The sequence below is a fragment of the Rhea americana genome, unplaced genomic scaffold, assembly GCF_003343005.1.
Source record: "Rhea americana isolate MKP2758 unplaced genomic scaffold, rheAme1 scaffold_644, whole genome shotgun sequence".
In the NCBI taxonomy this organism is placed as follows: Eukaryota; Metazoa; Chordata; class Aves; order Rheiformes; family Rheidae; genus Rhea; species Rhea americana.
Window position 1 is genome coordinate 42,280 of NW_028186806.1, and position 15,033 is coordinate 57,312.

Consider the following 15,033-nt stretch of genomic DNA (forward strand, 5'->3'; position numbering starts at 1 on the left):
CGCCCCCGCAGTCCCCGTCCCGGTCGCGGCCCCCGTCCGCCCTGTCGCGCACCTGCGTGGCGGCGGCGGGACCTCCCGCGCGGCCCTGCCTCTTTAAGAGAGGGGCGAGGGGCGTGGCCTCTCCGGGGCACGTCAGGGGACGAGCCCCGCTGGCCACGCCCCTTTCCCCGCGGTGGGGGGCGCGCGAGGGGCCTGGATTTAAAGGGGCAGCGGCCGCCAGGGAAGCGGTGGGCCCCCCGCAAACGCCCTACGGCCGGGGCAAGGGGCCGCCTCGCTGCAGCCCGTCCGCAGGGCGTTGAGGCGGGAGGTTGTAGGGCTGGACGAGGGCACAGGCCGGTGTCCAGCTGGCCTCTGACTGCCCCACATGCCCCTATCCTGCTGACCTGAAATGGACTCACAACCCAGCCCCACAGCACCCCAACGCGCCCAGTACTGCCAGCCCCGCACCACCCCTGTGCCCTGCTACTGCTGGGCCCACGCACAACCAGCCCCACGCCACCCCTATGCCACCCCGACGCACCCAGCCCTGCCAGCCCCACGCCACCCTGACACACACGGCCCTGCCGAGCCCACACACCCCATCCGCTGGCCCTACGACACCCCTATGCACCTGGTCCTACCAGCCCCAAACTAACCCAAAGCAAACCCCCCCCACCCGGGGGGGAGCGTGCAGCCATCCAGGACCCCAGCCGCCCTCCCCAAACTGCAGCAGGGACCAAGCCCTGGGGCCTGGCTGGCACCTTCACATGGTCCCCTGCAGCGGGGGGGTGGGGGCAGCTGTCCCCCCATGCCCTGCTCTGGGGTGGCTCCAAGGAGCCTGACCTCTCCGTAGCAGGAGCAGCAGGAGCCCCCGTGACCTGCGGCCACCCTGGTGGAACCACCCAAACGCCACCAGCCACCTGGGTGCTCCGATAAGCGTTATCGGGGAGCAGCCAGGAACCACTTTCCCCGCTGGGGCACAGCGCCAGCCCTGCCTTCGGCCCCGCGCCCGCGCCACGAYGCCCTGCAGCGACGCTTCAGTACCCTGCGCGAGGCCTGGGGCTGCCGGGGACCCTCGGAGAGGCGGTGACGCAGGGGGCCGCGGGCAGGAAGGGCAGGCAGGAACCGAGGATTGAACGCCCACACGTTGTTTTCCAAAGGGGCAGAGGTATCGGGGCTGGCCCGGCGCCCAGCACCTGCCTGCAGGCACTTGCGTGCCGATAAGGCAGCAGGGTGCAAGGGTAAGAGCTGCGCCCGCAGCCCCCGGCGAGACGCTTGCCCCGGGCAGGGGGGCTGCAGCRCAGCCCACCTGCCCCCCAAGGAAGGAGCCGGGTCTCCGTCACCACGACGCCCCCAAGACGCTGGGCCGGGGGTGAGCGAGGGCCCCGAGTGCCAAGGCAGCCGCTCGGAGCAGTCGCTTCCCCTGCCAGCACCGAGTTAAAAAACAAACACAGCCACTTCCATGGAATACACTGATTTTTCTTCCTTTTTTTTTTAATATATACTTACATTAAATACATTGGTAAATCAGCAGTTGAATTCTGTTACCATGATTGTTATTTAAATGCAATGTAGGAGCTTTCTCAAAGAAAAGATCAGAGATTAAGCAGAGAGAAAAAAAAAAGAAAAAGAAAGACGATTTTAAAAAGCTGCAGTGTCCCCATTTGGTCCAGGGTTTTAGCCAGAAGACTCCACGCGAGAGTTGGGGCCACGCGCAGAGGTTGGATGTGGGCTGGAGCCCTGCGCGGCCGCRGGTTGGGTGCTCCGGGGCACCGCAGCTCCGCGGGACGAGCCCGCGAGAGCCGGCGTAAGGCAACGGCCGCTCTCCCAGCCGCTCACCCTCTCTGGGGGCAAGCGGCGACCACCAGGGCCCCGGCCCGCCGCCGCGGCCCCCGCTGCCAAGCCGAGGCCGCCTCGGGGCTTTGCAACCGCTCAGCCCGGCAGCTCGAGCCTCCGGGCATCGGCCAAGCTGAACGGACGCATCTCCTCGACCCGGAGCCGCGAGCAAAGCGAGATCTTCCCTTCTAGGCTTCCCGTGCCGCAGGGGGGGCTAATCCTCGGCCAGGGAAGCTGCTCAGCACCGCCGACCCTCCGGGAGCGGGGCAGGGCACGCTCTGCCTACGAGCTCCGTCCCTGCTCCGGGCAGCTTCGCGTAAGGCCAGTCCCTCTGCTCCACAAAACCGTCAAGAAGGGCCCAAGGGTGCACCGCGCACGACGGTGCCCAGCGGGCGTTTGTGCAGCGAGCAGCTCCCGGCGGGGCGCCCGGCTCGCGTCCGCGCTGCCCCCGCGGCCCAGGGGACCCCAGAGCCCGGCGGCTCCTGCCCTGCAAGCAGGTCCCCCCCCCTCCTGGGGGTGTCCACGTCTAACCGAGCCCCGCAGGGACCAGGCGGACCAGGAAGAGCCGCAGGATCCGGCCCCGAGAAGGGACCCAAGAGCCAGGCTGTGCTGCCCTCTACAGACCCGCTGCTGGTGGAAACGCCGTCGGCCTGGGTGCCCGCCGCGCAGCGCGTTAGACTASAGAATTATGTGCAATTAACCTTGTGGGTGCAATTAGCCTCGCGGCCGTGCAACCCTGCTCCGACGCAGACCTGCGCGATGCCAGCCCGCGGAGAGGCCTCGCTGCCGGGAGCGCCGCACCGGCTCGGCCCCCAGCCCTGCCGGGACCCCCGCGCCGCACTGGAGCGGGCTCGCGCTGAGCCGACGTGCTCGGAAAACAGGAGGCCTTCCGCCACTTATCCCAGCACTGCCAGCGCACGCAACCGGCCTCTCCCCGGGGAGAGGAGCCGCCCCCAGCGCGACCCTTTCCTTCTCGCCACGGGACTGATGGATGCCACCTGGTAACATCCAGCTCTCCGGTACCCAGACCGACGCACAGAGGTGCCACAACCACTTCTCTAGCCAAGAAAGCTCCTTCGGGAAAGCACAAAAAGCAGCACTATGACTCCTTCTCCCTCTGCTGCTCCCAAGCCTCCGGAGAGCTCAGACTGAACAGGACCAAGAGAAAAAACAGAACAAGGTGCATCTTAACTGGACATTTCCACGACTAAAGTGCAAACCAGGACAGTTCATGCAGCTGCTGCTAGTCTGAAGGAGGGAATGGACAAACCAAAGAGCAAGAGAAGAGACCGACGGGTTCGTTACTGCAAGCGAGACCGCGGCAGCGCCGGGGCAGCCGCCCGCGCCCTGGCTGCTGCGGGCAGCACGGCGGAGGGGCCGGCAGGGCACGGCTGCAGCGGGATCACCGGAGGGATATTGCTCATGTCATGTTCATAGCAATAACACGCAAYGACTCTATTCACAACGGTGTAGCAGTGCTGACGGGTTATCTGTGTTAGCTTCGTAGCAATCAGTGCTCAGGGTCAGACTTTCTGGTTACAGTAGTCTTCCCTGCTTCCCCCCCTCCCCCCATAAAAAGTTCCCAGGCACTTCCGATCCTTCGGCAAAAAAAGGCCACCTAGGAAGAAATTAAGGACACTGCAGCTTTTCCCCCCTGGACAGCCAAACAAAAGGAACAGGAGAAAAAGATTAAAAATAAATCCATGACAAACCCCCTCAGAAAAAAAACCCACATTTTCTGGAAGTCTCTGGTTCCAACTTGTTCATCATAAAGTGAACTTCTAAGGATGATGTTGCCATCTCCTTGAGTCTCTCCTCGCCCCAGCTCTAAGGGGAGGATAGGAGAGATGTTACAAGACTGAGAACACAGATTTACCAAAGCAAAGAGGGAGGTGGGACAGGGAGAAAGATCAAGGGAGAAACCAGAATTAGGTAGCTATTTGCACCTATAATACAAAGTGAAGAAGAGTTTGTTTTTGGAAGTTAAGTCCCCGGCTGATCTAGTTCCACTGTCATCAGGATGGTGGTAACAGGTGTCTGGTGGTGGTTTTGAAGCATTAAAAAGTGCAGTTAGACGGAGCTCTCGGGAGGGTTTTGGTTCAGACGGGTTTCTCAGTGTGCCGTTATGGAGGTGAGGTGTGGTGGACGGGGGGAATGGAGGTTATATCTTAGCTCTTCCTCTCACGCTGGCATCTGGCTAAYGCCACCCTTTAGTTGCTACAACACTGGCTCTTGTTCTGCTGAGTTTGCTCGTGAAGGTCCACGCCTCTGTTTCTCCCTGCCGCTCCGCTCGTGCTCTGGGGCTCGCTCTTTGGCAGCTTCTTAGCTGGAGTGGGAAGACAGGCAAGACCGAGGTGGACAGAGCAGTGGTGAAGTTAAGAGCCGAATGTGCTCCCTCAGCCGCAACGGGGGCGCCGAGCCCAGGGCCTTGCGCCAGCCCCGGGGCAGCACCAAACGGCGCCAGCCCCCCAGGCTGGCTGTCCCGACTGAGGCCGCCCCAAGAGCTAGTCCGACCACAGGACGTTCACCCGCCTCTGGGCCTGATCCTGCTGCAGAGCCGCACTGGGGGCTTCAGGGAAGGCAGAGGGACCTGCCAAGATCCCTGCTTCCGAGGGAGGGTGTGAGCGCTGCAGGCACACCAGCTCGCACCGATGCTCTGCTCCGCCACAAAGGCCCTGTTGCCTCTCTAACCACGTCAGCAAGACCAGCACTCCTGGCAGGTGCTCTCCCAGCTTCCTTTTGATCTGCTCTTGCATTAACTGAGCTTCAGTTCCACACTCCTCAGCGCTGAGTATCCCAGCCCCTGCTCTGCACCAAGCACAGCTGCTGTTTGGCTGCAAGGAGCCCTCTCCACAGGAGGGCAGGATGGAAACAAGCTCCTCTCTGCTCACCAGCTTCCTAAAGGGCTCTCGCCTAAGGCTGAGGAAGAGCCTGTACCCCACGCAGACTGCCTCGCACCACCACACTACACCTCCCAYGCACCACCTGCTCCAGCGAGCCTTACCAATGGCCAAGAAGAGGTCGTTCACGTTCATTGCCGTCTTGGCCGACGTCTCCATGAACAATAGGCTGTTGTCATCTGCATAGGCCTGTGCCTCCTGAAAGAGATGAGAGCACATGGATGAGTGTTCCACAGCCAGAGCCCCAGCACACTTTCCGCTGCAGTACTGAGGGGCTTTCAAGGCAGGGACAGGCAGAACAGCTTATRAAGACCTAGAGGGGTCTTGGACTCCACCACTTACTTCATATTCCACCATACGTTTGCTGGCCAGATCAGCCTTGTTGCCTGCTAGGGCAATCACGATGCTGGGGCTRGCTTGTCTTTGCAGCTCTTTCACCCATGTCTTTGCCCGTGCAAACGTTTCCTAGGAGCAGAGGGATGAAGTCAAGGCTAGTTCAACTGCTGTGCTGCCAGGTGGGCACCTAGCAGGACCACCCTCAGGCAAGAGCTACCTCAGCAGAGCCACACAGGGAGATGGGGTGGGAGAGACAACCCGTGGCTGCGTGGCAGGGGCTGTGAGCACCTACCGAGCGGTACAGGCCTTTGCTTCAGAGCGGTTTTACTAACATGCCCCACACCGTGCAGCAGAGGAGCTTTGATGTGGACTTTACCTGGTTGGTGATATCATAGACCACAATGGCAGCTTGTGCCCCCCGGTAATACATCGGGGCCAGACTGTGATATCTTTCCTGGCCAGCCGTATCCCAGATCTCAAACTTTACTGTTGTGTCATCCAGGCAGACAGACTGTGTAAGAAATGCCGCTGTTGGGAGGAAACAAGGCATTAGCACAGTGTCAGCTCTACCCCTGCTGCAGGCAGGGGCCACACAGACCAGCGGGACGCCCTCCCCGCACCGCTCAGTCCGAGCCCGGAGGGGATACAAGCTCAGGCTCACTCTGATCTCACGGCCTGCTCGCAGGACCACCCTGCCTCTCTAGCTGGAAGAGTTTGTTACTCATGTCAAGTCTGGCCACTGTTCAGGCTCACTGGAAAAAGTCTTGCTGCTCTGTATGAGCAGCCTGTTCACTGGGGATCAGCAAAGGCTCTCGTGCTGACTGCGTACGAGTTACTGCCACCTCCACCAAGGTGTCAGCGTTTGCTGCTGCGAGACCACAGAGCTGAGGTGCAGGGCTGCAGCTAGAGCCCAGGCTTGACTTGCAAGTAGCACTATCAGTGACGTGCTGCASAGCAAGGAATCTACGTAACTCAGTCTAGTCCACACAACTCAGCTGCAGAGCAAGGAATCAAAGCATGATGCTCACTTAGAGTTAAAGAAAAACAGAGCTGGCATGGGGCAAAAGTCTAAACACTGCTGGCTGCCAGAGCTCTGATGTCCAAGAGGGTTAGTCAAGGACACACACTCACACCAGGTGCCTCTTGCCTACTCACCCCCAATGGTGCTCTCCTGGTATTCGTGGAACTGGCCCTTGACGAAGCGCAGCACCAGGCTGGATTTCCCCACCGCCGACTCGCCCAGCAGCACAAGCTTGAACTGACAGATTTTACTAGCTTGGGACTGACCATTCGGCCTGGCGGCTCCTCTGCTGGTCATGGCCTGGGTCCTGCTAGCACTGGGCACCCCGCTAACCAGAGAACCGTAAGGGCACTGACCAGTTCTTGCAGGAGCAGGGACTCAGGACGGAGTAGAAGCGTTTGATGTGCTCAGCTGTCCTGGAACAAGGAGAGAGCAGTCAGCACACTAAAGTCACGTAGCGCAATGCTTCCATGTTCATCCAGGGCCCTTTCAGGTCTACTGAGACACACTCTGCTGTGTGTCAGCAGCTGAGCTCTTCCTGCCTTAAGCTAGAACACACTCCTTGTTATGGGTTCTCTGCTCCCAGCCAGAGCCATGACTCACAGGTGCAGGTGTGCCACACGCCGCAGGAAGCCTGGGGAACGGATCCCCTGCCTCCCCAGCACACTGGAGGCAAGCATCCTCCCGAGGCTTACAAGATATTCAGACAGCTCTGCTTCCTGAGTCTTTATTCTGGAGACGCTTCAAGAATTAACAAATTGGTAGGTAGAAACTAATGTAGGAGCCAGGCAAACTGGATCCTTGCAGCTAAGCGAGGCTGGGAGTGAGTCAGCAGTCCAAGCAGATGCCTCACTCATGTGCCGAGACGCAGCAAACCCCCCCTGGGCTGAGGCACGTTACACCACCAGAGATCAGGAGCCCGGGCAGGGGTGYCACGCTGCCTCTGCCCTAGCAAGGGGCAACACGAGAGCATCGGCCTCAGAGCAGGCAGATGTTGCTCAAGGCCTGCAGGCTGCTCTTGTTTATGCAGATTCCACGACTGTTCCCCTCCCGCCAGACGGCTGCCAGGAGGAGGAGCTGGAGCCAAACACTCTGCAGTTCTGCCTTAAAAGTTCCTCAGTTCAGTTCATTTGTCCATTTTCTCCATGTCTCCCYTCCCTCAGCACGCCTGGTCCTGGTCCGACGGAGCCACGCAGGCTAGGGGTGCAGGCTGCGTTCCCCTCCCAGGCCCTGTCCCTTTGGGACGAAGCCTGCTGTAGCATCACCAAATACAAGCGCAAGAGCTATGCCTCCTGGAAAACTTTGCGTGGCTGGGGTTGCCCTCTTTCCCCCACCATGCTCAGCCAGCTACCGCTCACGATCTCTGCTGTCAGCTCAGGATCCTCCCTCAAATCCACACAGCCCTGGAGAAGTCAACAGGATCAGACACAGCACCCAGAACCAYGCGGCTCCTCAAGCTTGGAGGACGCAGCGTGCACACTGGGAGGGGGCTCTCCCAGCACCAGAGATAAGATAAGAGGAATAAAAGAGACAAGACATCCATAACAGGGGTCATTAAGCAGTTCGAGCTTTGGCTCCTGCAGTTCACAAGCCTAGAGAAAGCACTTTTTGTTTTGTTTTAAACTAACCACATTCTCTGTTTTAATACTCCAGTCCCAAGGTTGCTGCAAAGCAGTGCCAGAGCACAGATTTATCTGCACGAGCAGGGCCAAGCAGACTACCGGACAAGGATCATATAAAGACCAGAATCAACAAATGGAAAGTTGTTTGTTGCCAGTTCCCCTTCCCCATCTGCTTGAAAACGTAAGCAAAGTTAAGGCCAGAAAAACCTAGCAGGAAACGCTCACTAACCACATCACTTTTACAGAACAGACCCTGAAAGCCAGTCATTCCTAAACTTATTCAGGAAAAGGAGGAATATTCTCACACACTCCCCACTAMGACACAGAAACGCACTGGAAACACAAGCTCGTACCAGCTCAGTGGTATCTAGCAGCGACCCAGGCACTGCGCGATCAAGTTTCCTGGGGCAGAGCCTGCCAAAGGCATGGAGGAATGCTTCCTTCCTCTTCCAGGCCCGCGCAGGGAAAGCGATGATTAAGCAACGACCTCGGCAGCATCCCGAGTTTCCTTGGGACAGCTCTGCACAATTCGAGGGGAAGCGGCCAGAGCTGCCCCACCCCACCAACTCGCTTCGGGAACCACTTGCTCAGGGAGGCGGCTTTGCTCAGGAAGGCGCGAGCAGCGTTTACTCAGGATGAAGCCAGGCATGAGAGTTATGAGAATGTGAATAAGCCACAACAGACCTTAAAAATACCTCCTCTTGCATGTGAGGAGACACCTTTGGTGCACCGGGAAGGTCAACGTGCTTCCATCACACTCCATATCCTCCTTTTTCCTCCACTTCTATATTGGCCAGTGATCAACATTTGCTGTGATCATTTGGCTTCAGCCAAGATCATTGGCATGGTATTTGTTACAGCACAGGTTAGGGTACCAAAGGAACAAGTCAATTAAAGCTGCTCATGGGTCACACAGGGGACCTGCTGAGGGGGACAGACCTCCTTGATTTTCAAGATCCACATCTGACTTCTGGTCTGCTGTTCTAGGTTTGCTTCAGCCTAGAGTTATTCTCACAAGCTTAGAGGCAGAGATGAAGATTTTACAAATATTTTTCACTATTCTGATCAGAAACTCCTGGCTCAACAGCAAAACTTCCTAGAACTGAGATACAAATCTGCCACCAACTGTCACAGGCCCTTCAGAGAGGCCAGGGCAAGAGCTGGACTTGCTCTCAAGCAAAGATGGCACAAGGCAGGTTACCCACTTCAGCCTCAGCCACCAAACACGCCCAAGCGTGGTGCTCAGCGAAGACAGGACCAGCCCCTTCAGCTGCCCGAGTACTTTACGAACACCCAGTCTCAAAACTTTCTCCCTGGCTTCGGCAGGAGGGGAGGAGAGGAAAGTGCCTGCACCAGATTGCCAATGGCCAAGCCACACATCTGAGAGACCTCAGACACTGTTTACTAACCCCAGGAACAGAGTTCTCAGTTTTCAGCAAGTGAAACTTAGCAACTTTGTTGCTTGGATTTTCTCTGTCAACAAAATCAACTTCTTCCCCTGGAAATATCATTTAGCTCTGAAGCAACTGCTACTGGAATCCAGCTTCCAGACCAGAAATGTCTTGCCCTCCTCAAGTTTGTTTTTACTTCCCTTCGCCAATTAAGCCAAAGCTGCCAGGGACTAGTCCTTTCAGCAGGACTGAAACACAGGCCAAGAACGACAACACTGGTTCCAAGGTGGCAACTCAAGTCAGTCCCAGAGCTATTTCCTGGAGGACTGCTCCTTCAGGCTGCACTTAGGTCTGGGCTCCTCTTCTTCCTCAGCAAGGATTTTGGATGTCTACCTGGTTATTTTTGCCCAGTATTTGTATGCCCAACCCTCACCACAAGCATGCAAACAGGCCCCAAAATACTCAGCCCTCTAAGGTTCATCTTACAGATGACTTGCACAGACTAGTGGTTCTAGCGATCGACTGAAGACGGGTCCAGGTACGATATTCCCAGAGCAGCACCTGACCCGAGGTAGAACATGCATCTAACAGAGCATCCTGCTCCCACCAGGGATTGCCACATCATCRTACGACCAAGCAGGTAGATTTTCAGCTTATACTCAGACCGTCAAATTAAGGAGGTGGCTCTTCTGAACTCCTGTACTAGCCTAGTACTAATTCAGCAGTAGTTTGGGCTCCTCAGGAACCTTGAGCTCAAAGGCATTCACCACAGGCAGCGACACATCAGCTGAAGCCCGAGTCCCCGTTACACCGGGCAGCAGCTGTCAAAGCTTGCTCCATTAACATTCAGTGCGACCGTGTTGCTGGACTTTCACCACTCACTTGCATGGGGTTTCGTTACAGGCAGGTCCTCTTGTGCCACTCTGCAAATTCAGCTAGAGCCACACAACGAGCTCCCAGAATAGATCTTGTGCTTGCTTATAACCAAAAACTGCCAATCACTCACAGCCACGCAATGAACGATTCCAGCTCAAATACAAATATTCTCTYCCCAAGAGGCTGCACTGCAGATCCTGGCACAGGTAAGCAGTGAGGCGCTAACACAGCCACAAAGAGGATTCAGGATTCCTGACCTCAAGGACCGGCAGCTACTTTGTCAGGCTTTTGGCTTCCAGCTGCACCTTCTCAGCTGGCAGCTGTTCAACATACGATCAAGCAGCACAAACTTAACTCTGGGTTTGTTGCCGGACCTCAAGAGCTGACAGCCAGCGGATTCTGACCACCACCCCGCCCTGGGCCCTCTTCTGCTACCAGCTTGAGGTCCAGCATCTCCTAGGCCAGCATCCCTTGATGCCACCCTTCCCTTTTGAGGGAGGCCAAGTCCTCTGAGCTGCCTCCTCCTTTCCACACCACTCAGCAGCACAGCTGTTACCTGTCAGACATTTCTCATTTCCTGGCCACACTTCAGCCAATTCAGACACAAATCAGCATAGCACAGGGCAGCTGGGGGCTCAGGAAAGAGCTCTGGCCAGACGGCTTGCTGGAGCGTTACTTCCAGCAGTGCTGCTTCTTGGGATCTGCAAAGACAGAGGCTCTGGGGTAGAACATTTGGACAGCACTCGCCGGGGTCGGGAAGCGAGGCAGCTCCCAGAGCACTCGGCAGAGTCAGCCAGCCGCAACAGGCTCGAGCCTGTGAAGTGGAAGGTGACTTAATCCGTGCATAAGCAGGTTAGACTCRCTGCAGCCTACCGCCAGGCCAGCCTCCGGCACCCCAGGAAAGGCTCCGCATACAAATGCTGCGTGGAACAAGCCCCTGCACAAATACACCGTCCCATGAAGTGACCTACGCTTGGAAACACCGTGGAGTTCGTTGAAGTATAACTGAAGTTTTAGCTGTTCTTACACAAGTCACCAACTTTTGGGGGCAGGACTGCTCCACCTTCTCTCTGCCTCACTCTCTAGGGCCCTGAGGTACTACCACGGACACAGGCAGCCCCAGAAAGGATCTACTTCTCCTACCTGGGGGGGGCTGGAGGCTGCTTTAGGACACACGTGCTGGAAATCCAGCAGGCAGCACGGTCAGATACACTTTGTCCATCTGCCACTTTTGTTTGCTCAGTGCCGTGGCTATGACAATTCTGCCAGCATCAAGAACTCCCTTTAAATGGGACTTTTCTAATGAGATCGATTAAAAAAAAAGACTTTTCCATCCGAATTCCTTCCAACAGAGCTAGCCTAAATACCAGGGAGTCAGAAGATCTGCAGTTCAAGACTCTCAGATATTTCTACTGTTGTATCACTGCAACAGGTGAAAGTTTAATACAGTCAATCTACAGAAATCAACATCTATTTTCAGTATGCTTTAATTTAGTCAGCAATACAAGATGTTAAGTACCAGCTGAGCGAGATTTATGGTGCTGAACAGTAAGCTCCAATAGTTACAAGCACGACTATAATGCCCATCAGGGTATATCCATTCTTCCCCTRCATGTGTGACCAAAGCAAATTTTGGCACGAGTTAACGCAAAGGTTTTCCCAGTAGAGGGCTGCGCCCGTTCAGCTGGCGGCAAACAAATCAGCCCGCGTTTCAGGAGCAAGTTTAGGAAGTCAGAAGGCCACTTTGTTCCGTCTCCTCCGTAACTCTATCTATTGCATTCCTTCCTGGAGAGCTCCCTGCCAGCGCCGGGTTGCTACAGCTTCCTCGAGCCATTAGGACATGACGTTTGAACGAAGAGACTCGCTCACCTCCCCAGCCTTTGGGCAAGCCTCTCCCAGGGCGACTGCCCTTGCTTTAGCCACTGCCAGGACCACTCAGACCTGCTGTTAAGCACATCAAGAGCTTTGAGAGCAGAACYGCATTTCAGGGGAGGGGGCATCCTTCGAACAGGAGGGTTGCAACAGCCCGTCTGGGTTAACCGCTTTCCTGTTGCCAGTGGTACTTTCCTATGTCCCAATCACATTCAGGCAACCACTGACACACGCACGGGTTAAGCCTGCCGCAGACTCTCATCACGGGCAGCTAGAGGAGCTCGGACATGAGGTTTGCGTGTCTCAGCTCCGCAGAAGGGATCTTGCTCTGCCTCCACCTAAATTTCCTCATTTGAAGCTCTCTAGTGCACARTCCTGTGCACTCCAGCACATCCTCTACACAAGCAAGGGCTACGGGATCGCAGAAACGTTACAGCATGTTGTCTTGGGCCCTGGCGCTTTATTTCAAGGCATTTTTGAAAAACAAGAATACCCTGAGAGGGGTTAATCAAGGCGCTGCCCTTCCACACAGCTCCCTTTCAGTCTGCAGCATCCATCCACACAGCTGCAGCAGATCATCTTCTTGCCAGTGCGACCCCCTGTCAGCCCCTTCTCGAGGACRTGTACGTGTCCCCATGCCCTTCCGGACGCACCCGTCTAACTACACGGCTCTCAAGCTAGCGTCGCCCACTTCTGCCACCACGCTGAGGATGCTCCTGGCCCCACGTYTGAGACGGAGCCTGGTCTCTGCTGTGCAGAGCTGCTCAGACACAAGAACAACCCCTCTGCACGGGGACAGCTTGCATCACCGACGCTGAGGGAACCCCAGCTCACAGGGCACAACCCTGAGCTGGTGCACACCCCCAAGTATCACACACAGCCATCCCACAGCTCTCTCTCATCATTAGATATTCATCCTTAATGAAATATTGAGACRTGGCAACTCAGACAACTCCAATCACTTAGTAACTTGCAGATGTCACTAAGCCCACAGAGAATTTGCGGGGCAGAGACACTCCTGCTCCTGGAGTCCAAGTTGTTTGATTTGAAAAGCTCTCCGCAGGCAAGGCAAGACCTATATGACATTGCTGAATTACCTCAAGTGTTCCTAAAAGCAGACAGCATGTAAAGCCAGCTAATATCAGTGGCTGTAGTTAATTGATAACAACCTTAGCAAGGCAGAGCTAGTGCACAGTCACAGCTAACAGTGTCCAGGAAAGGGACAGACTACAACTCTGCTTGTCTGTAAACCATCCCCCCGTGAGCGCACACAGCACACTTAATCAGCATTATATTCAAGATATAGCTGACAAGCACTCAAGGCCATCCCAGCAAAGCCTTCTGTCTTCCCACAGGGAAGAAACCAGACTTCAGGCTCAGCAGCATACCCACTAACCACAATTTGTTGCAGGTGCATAACCCAAACAGTTAATTTAGAGTCCAGGCACAGGGGTTAGGAGGAGACACCCGCTTTTATTTTTTTGGCAGGCACAAAACTGTCTGCAGAAGTCAATCTAGCACAACATCTGCAGCGAACTGTGGAAGCTGGATAGAGAGGTATCAGGGAGGGAGAAGCTGGCTTACAAGATACCCTCAGCTATGCCCTTTGTAAACAGGAAAGCTACGGGCTGTTTCTTGAAGGGGGAAAAAAAAAGCATTTATTGATCTGCTGTTTCACTCAGTGATGGGTATTTGGAGAGCAGGCCCTCCATCTTACTTGGATGGGGTAGCTCCTGCTAAGTGCTAGTGGTTTCAGCGCTGGTTCAGGCAGACACAACCAAGAATTACATCCCAGGGACAGCAGAGGGGACGGGAACATTCACCCTTCCTTCCTAAGGGCAGCGGTCAAGTTGACCTAAGCCCCAGGAGCCCTGGCTCCCAGACCCCTGCCTTCCCGGTCAGCCCAGCAGCATCGCCGGCCTCAGACAGACCTCCTCTCCCGCTGCGAAGGGTTCAGGAGGACAAACTCCAGGCGAAAGCACAAGGAAGGCACCGCTTATAGAACGACGGGCCTGCAACGGGCCTCGTGCCGAAGCCTGGGAGACGGTTAAGAACACGGCAGATCCTCTTCCCTTGGGGGGGGGCCGAGGCGCGCGAGGCGAGCACTCCCGCGCAGAAAGCGGAGGCCTCTCCTGCCGCAGACAGCTCACCTGGGCGCTGCAAGGAGCCGGCGCGGCCTCCCCCGCGCGTCGAGGGGCGACGGCAGCCCGCCCGGGAAGGGGACGGGGCGGCGGACTCGGCCGAAGGCAGCGAGGCCAGCGCCACCTCGCTCGGCCTGACGGGCCTCAACGATCTAACAGGCCTCTTGGCTTTAGCTTCTGCGATTCACTTCCTCTCTTGCCCTAACTGACGCTGCAAGCGATAGAGTATCTGATTTTGCACGGGCATCTAATACTGGCAGATGGAACTGCCACTGGCGCACACAGGGGAAAACACAACAGCATCAGCCTCGATACGAAGAGCCTCTCGGACGTCAGGACCGTACAAACGRACGTTTGCTATTCCAGCACTCTGGAGCCTAGGCCGCTTGCGCCCAGAGCGCGGCGCGCGGGCTCAGGAAGGAGCCCAGGCAGGGACATCCCGCCGCGCTCAGCGGCTCATCTTGCCGGGGCTCTGCCGTGAGAGCAACGGCGAGGCACAGACAGCCTGGCGGTGCCCTCGGCCTGGCGGCCCCTATTAAAGCGCTGTTTTCTTACGGGAGAACGGGGCTACGTATCACCACCCCTCTCGGCAGCGACGCGCTCCCGCTCCGGCGCCTTTGAGTGCGCGTGGCGTCCGAACGCAAGGAGATCGCCGCAAACCCCACAGGGCGAGGGAGGCCCGACTGCAATGACCCCGACAGCGCCCGGACAGGGAAGCGACGGGCAGCACCGCGCAGCTCAGCGGCAGCGCCTGGGGAGCGACACCCCGCAGCCGCCAGCCCCGCGCTCGGGGACCCACGCCACCGAAACGGGCAGCAGTCGCTTCCCTCCTGAATTGTCCCTATTAAGGAATTCAGGCCAGCAACAGCTTTGGGGACCAACGAGAGGCTGGATGGGTGGGAAAAGGCAGGGGAGGGGGGAAAAAAAGGGGTGGGGGGAGGAAAAGCACTTTACAAACCCCAGCCCACGAGTTCCCTCCCGCAGCGCGGGGGCTGCCGGGCCAGGGCAGCCCGGGCCGGCAGGGCCGGGCCTGGGGAGCGCCGTGGCGGGCCCCCCCAG

At 57.1% G+C, this 15,033-nt stretch overlaps 1 protein-coding gene across 1 annotated transcript in view; it reads right to left on the bottom strand.

Annotated features, from left to right (window-relative positions):
* Positions 1–1,447: 1,447 nt before the first annotated feature.
* Positions 1,448–15,033, bottom strand: part of RAB5B (RAB5B, member RAS oncogene family) — a 14,146-nt gene continuing 560 nt past the window's right edge. The window contains exons 2-6 of the mRNA XM_085320618.1: positions 6,207–6,488; positions 5,428–5,579; positions 5,058–5,180; positions 4,820–4,913; positions 1,448–4,141 (exon numbers count right to left, since the gene is read on the bottom strand). Coding sequence (XP_085176744.1) covers positions 4,026–4,141; positions 4,820–4,913; positions 5,058–5,180; positions 5,428–5,579; positions 6,207–6,369 — 648 coding nt within the window. The 5' untranslated portion in view covers positions 6,370–6,488 and the 3' untranslated portion in view covers positions 1,448–4,025. The remainder of the gene's footprint in view (positions 4,142–4,819; positions 4,914–5,057; positions 5,181–5,427; positions 5,580–6,206; positions 6,489–15,033) is intronic.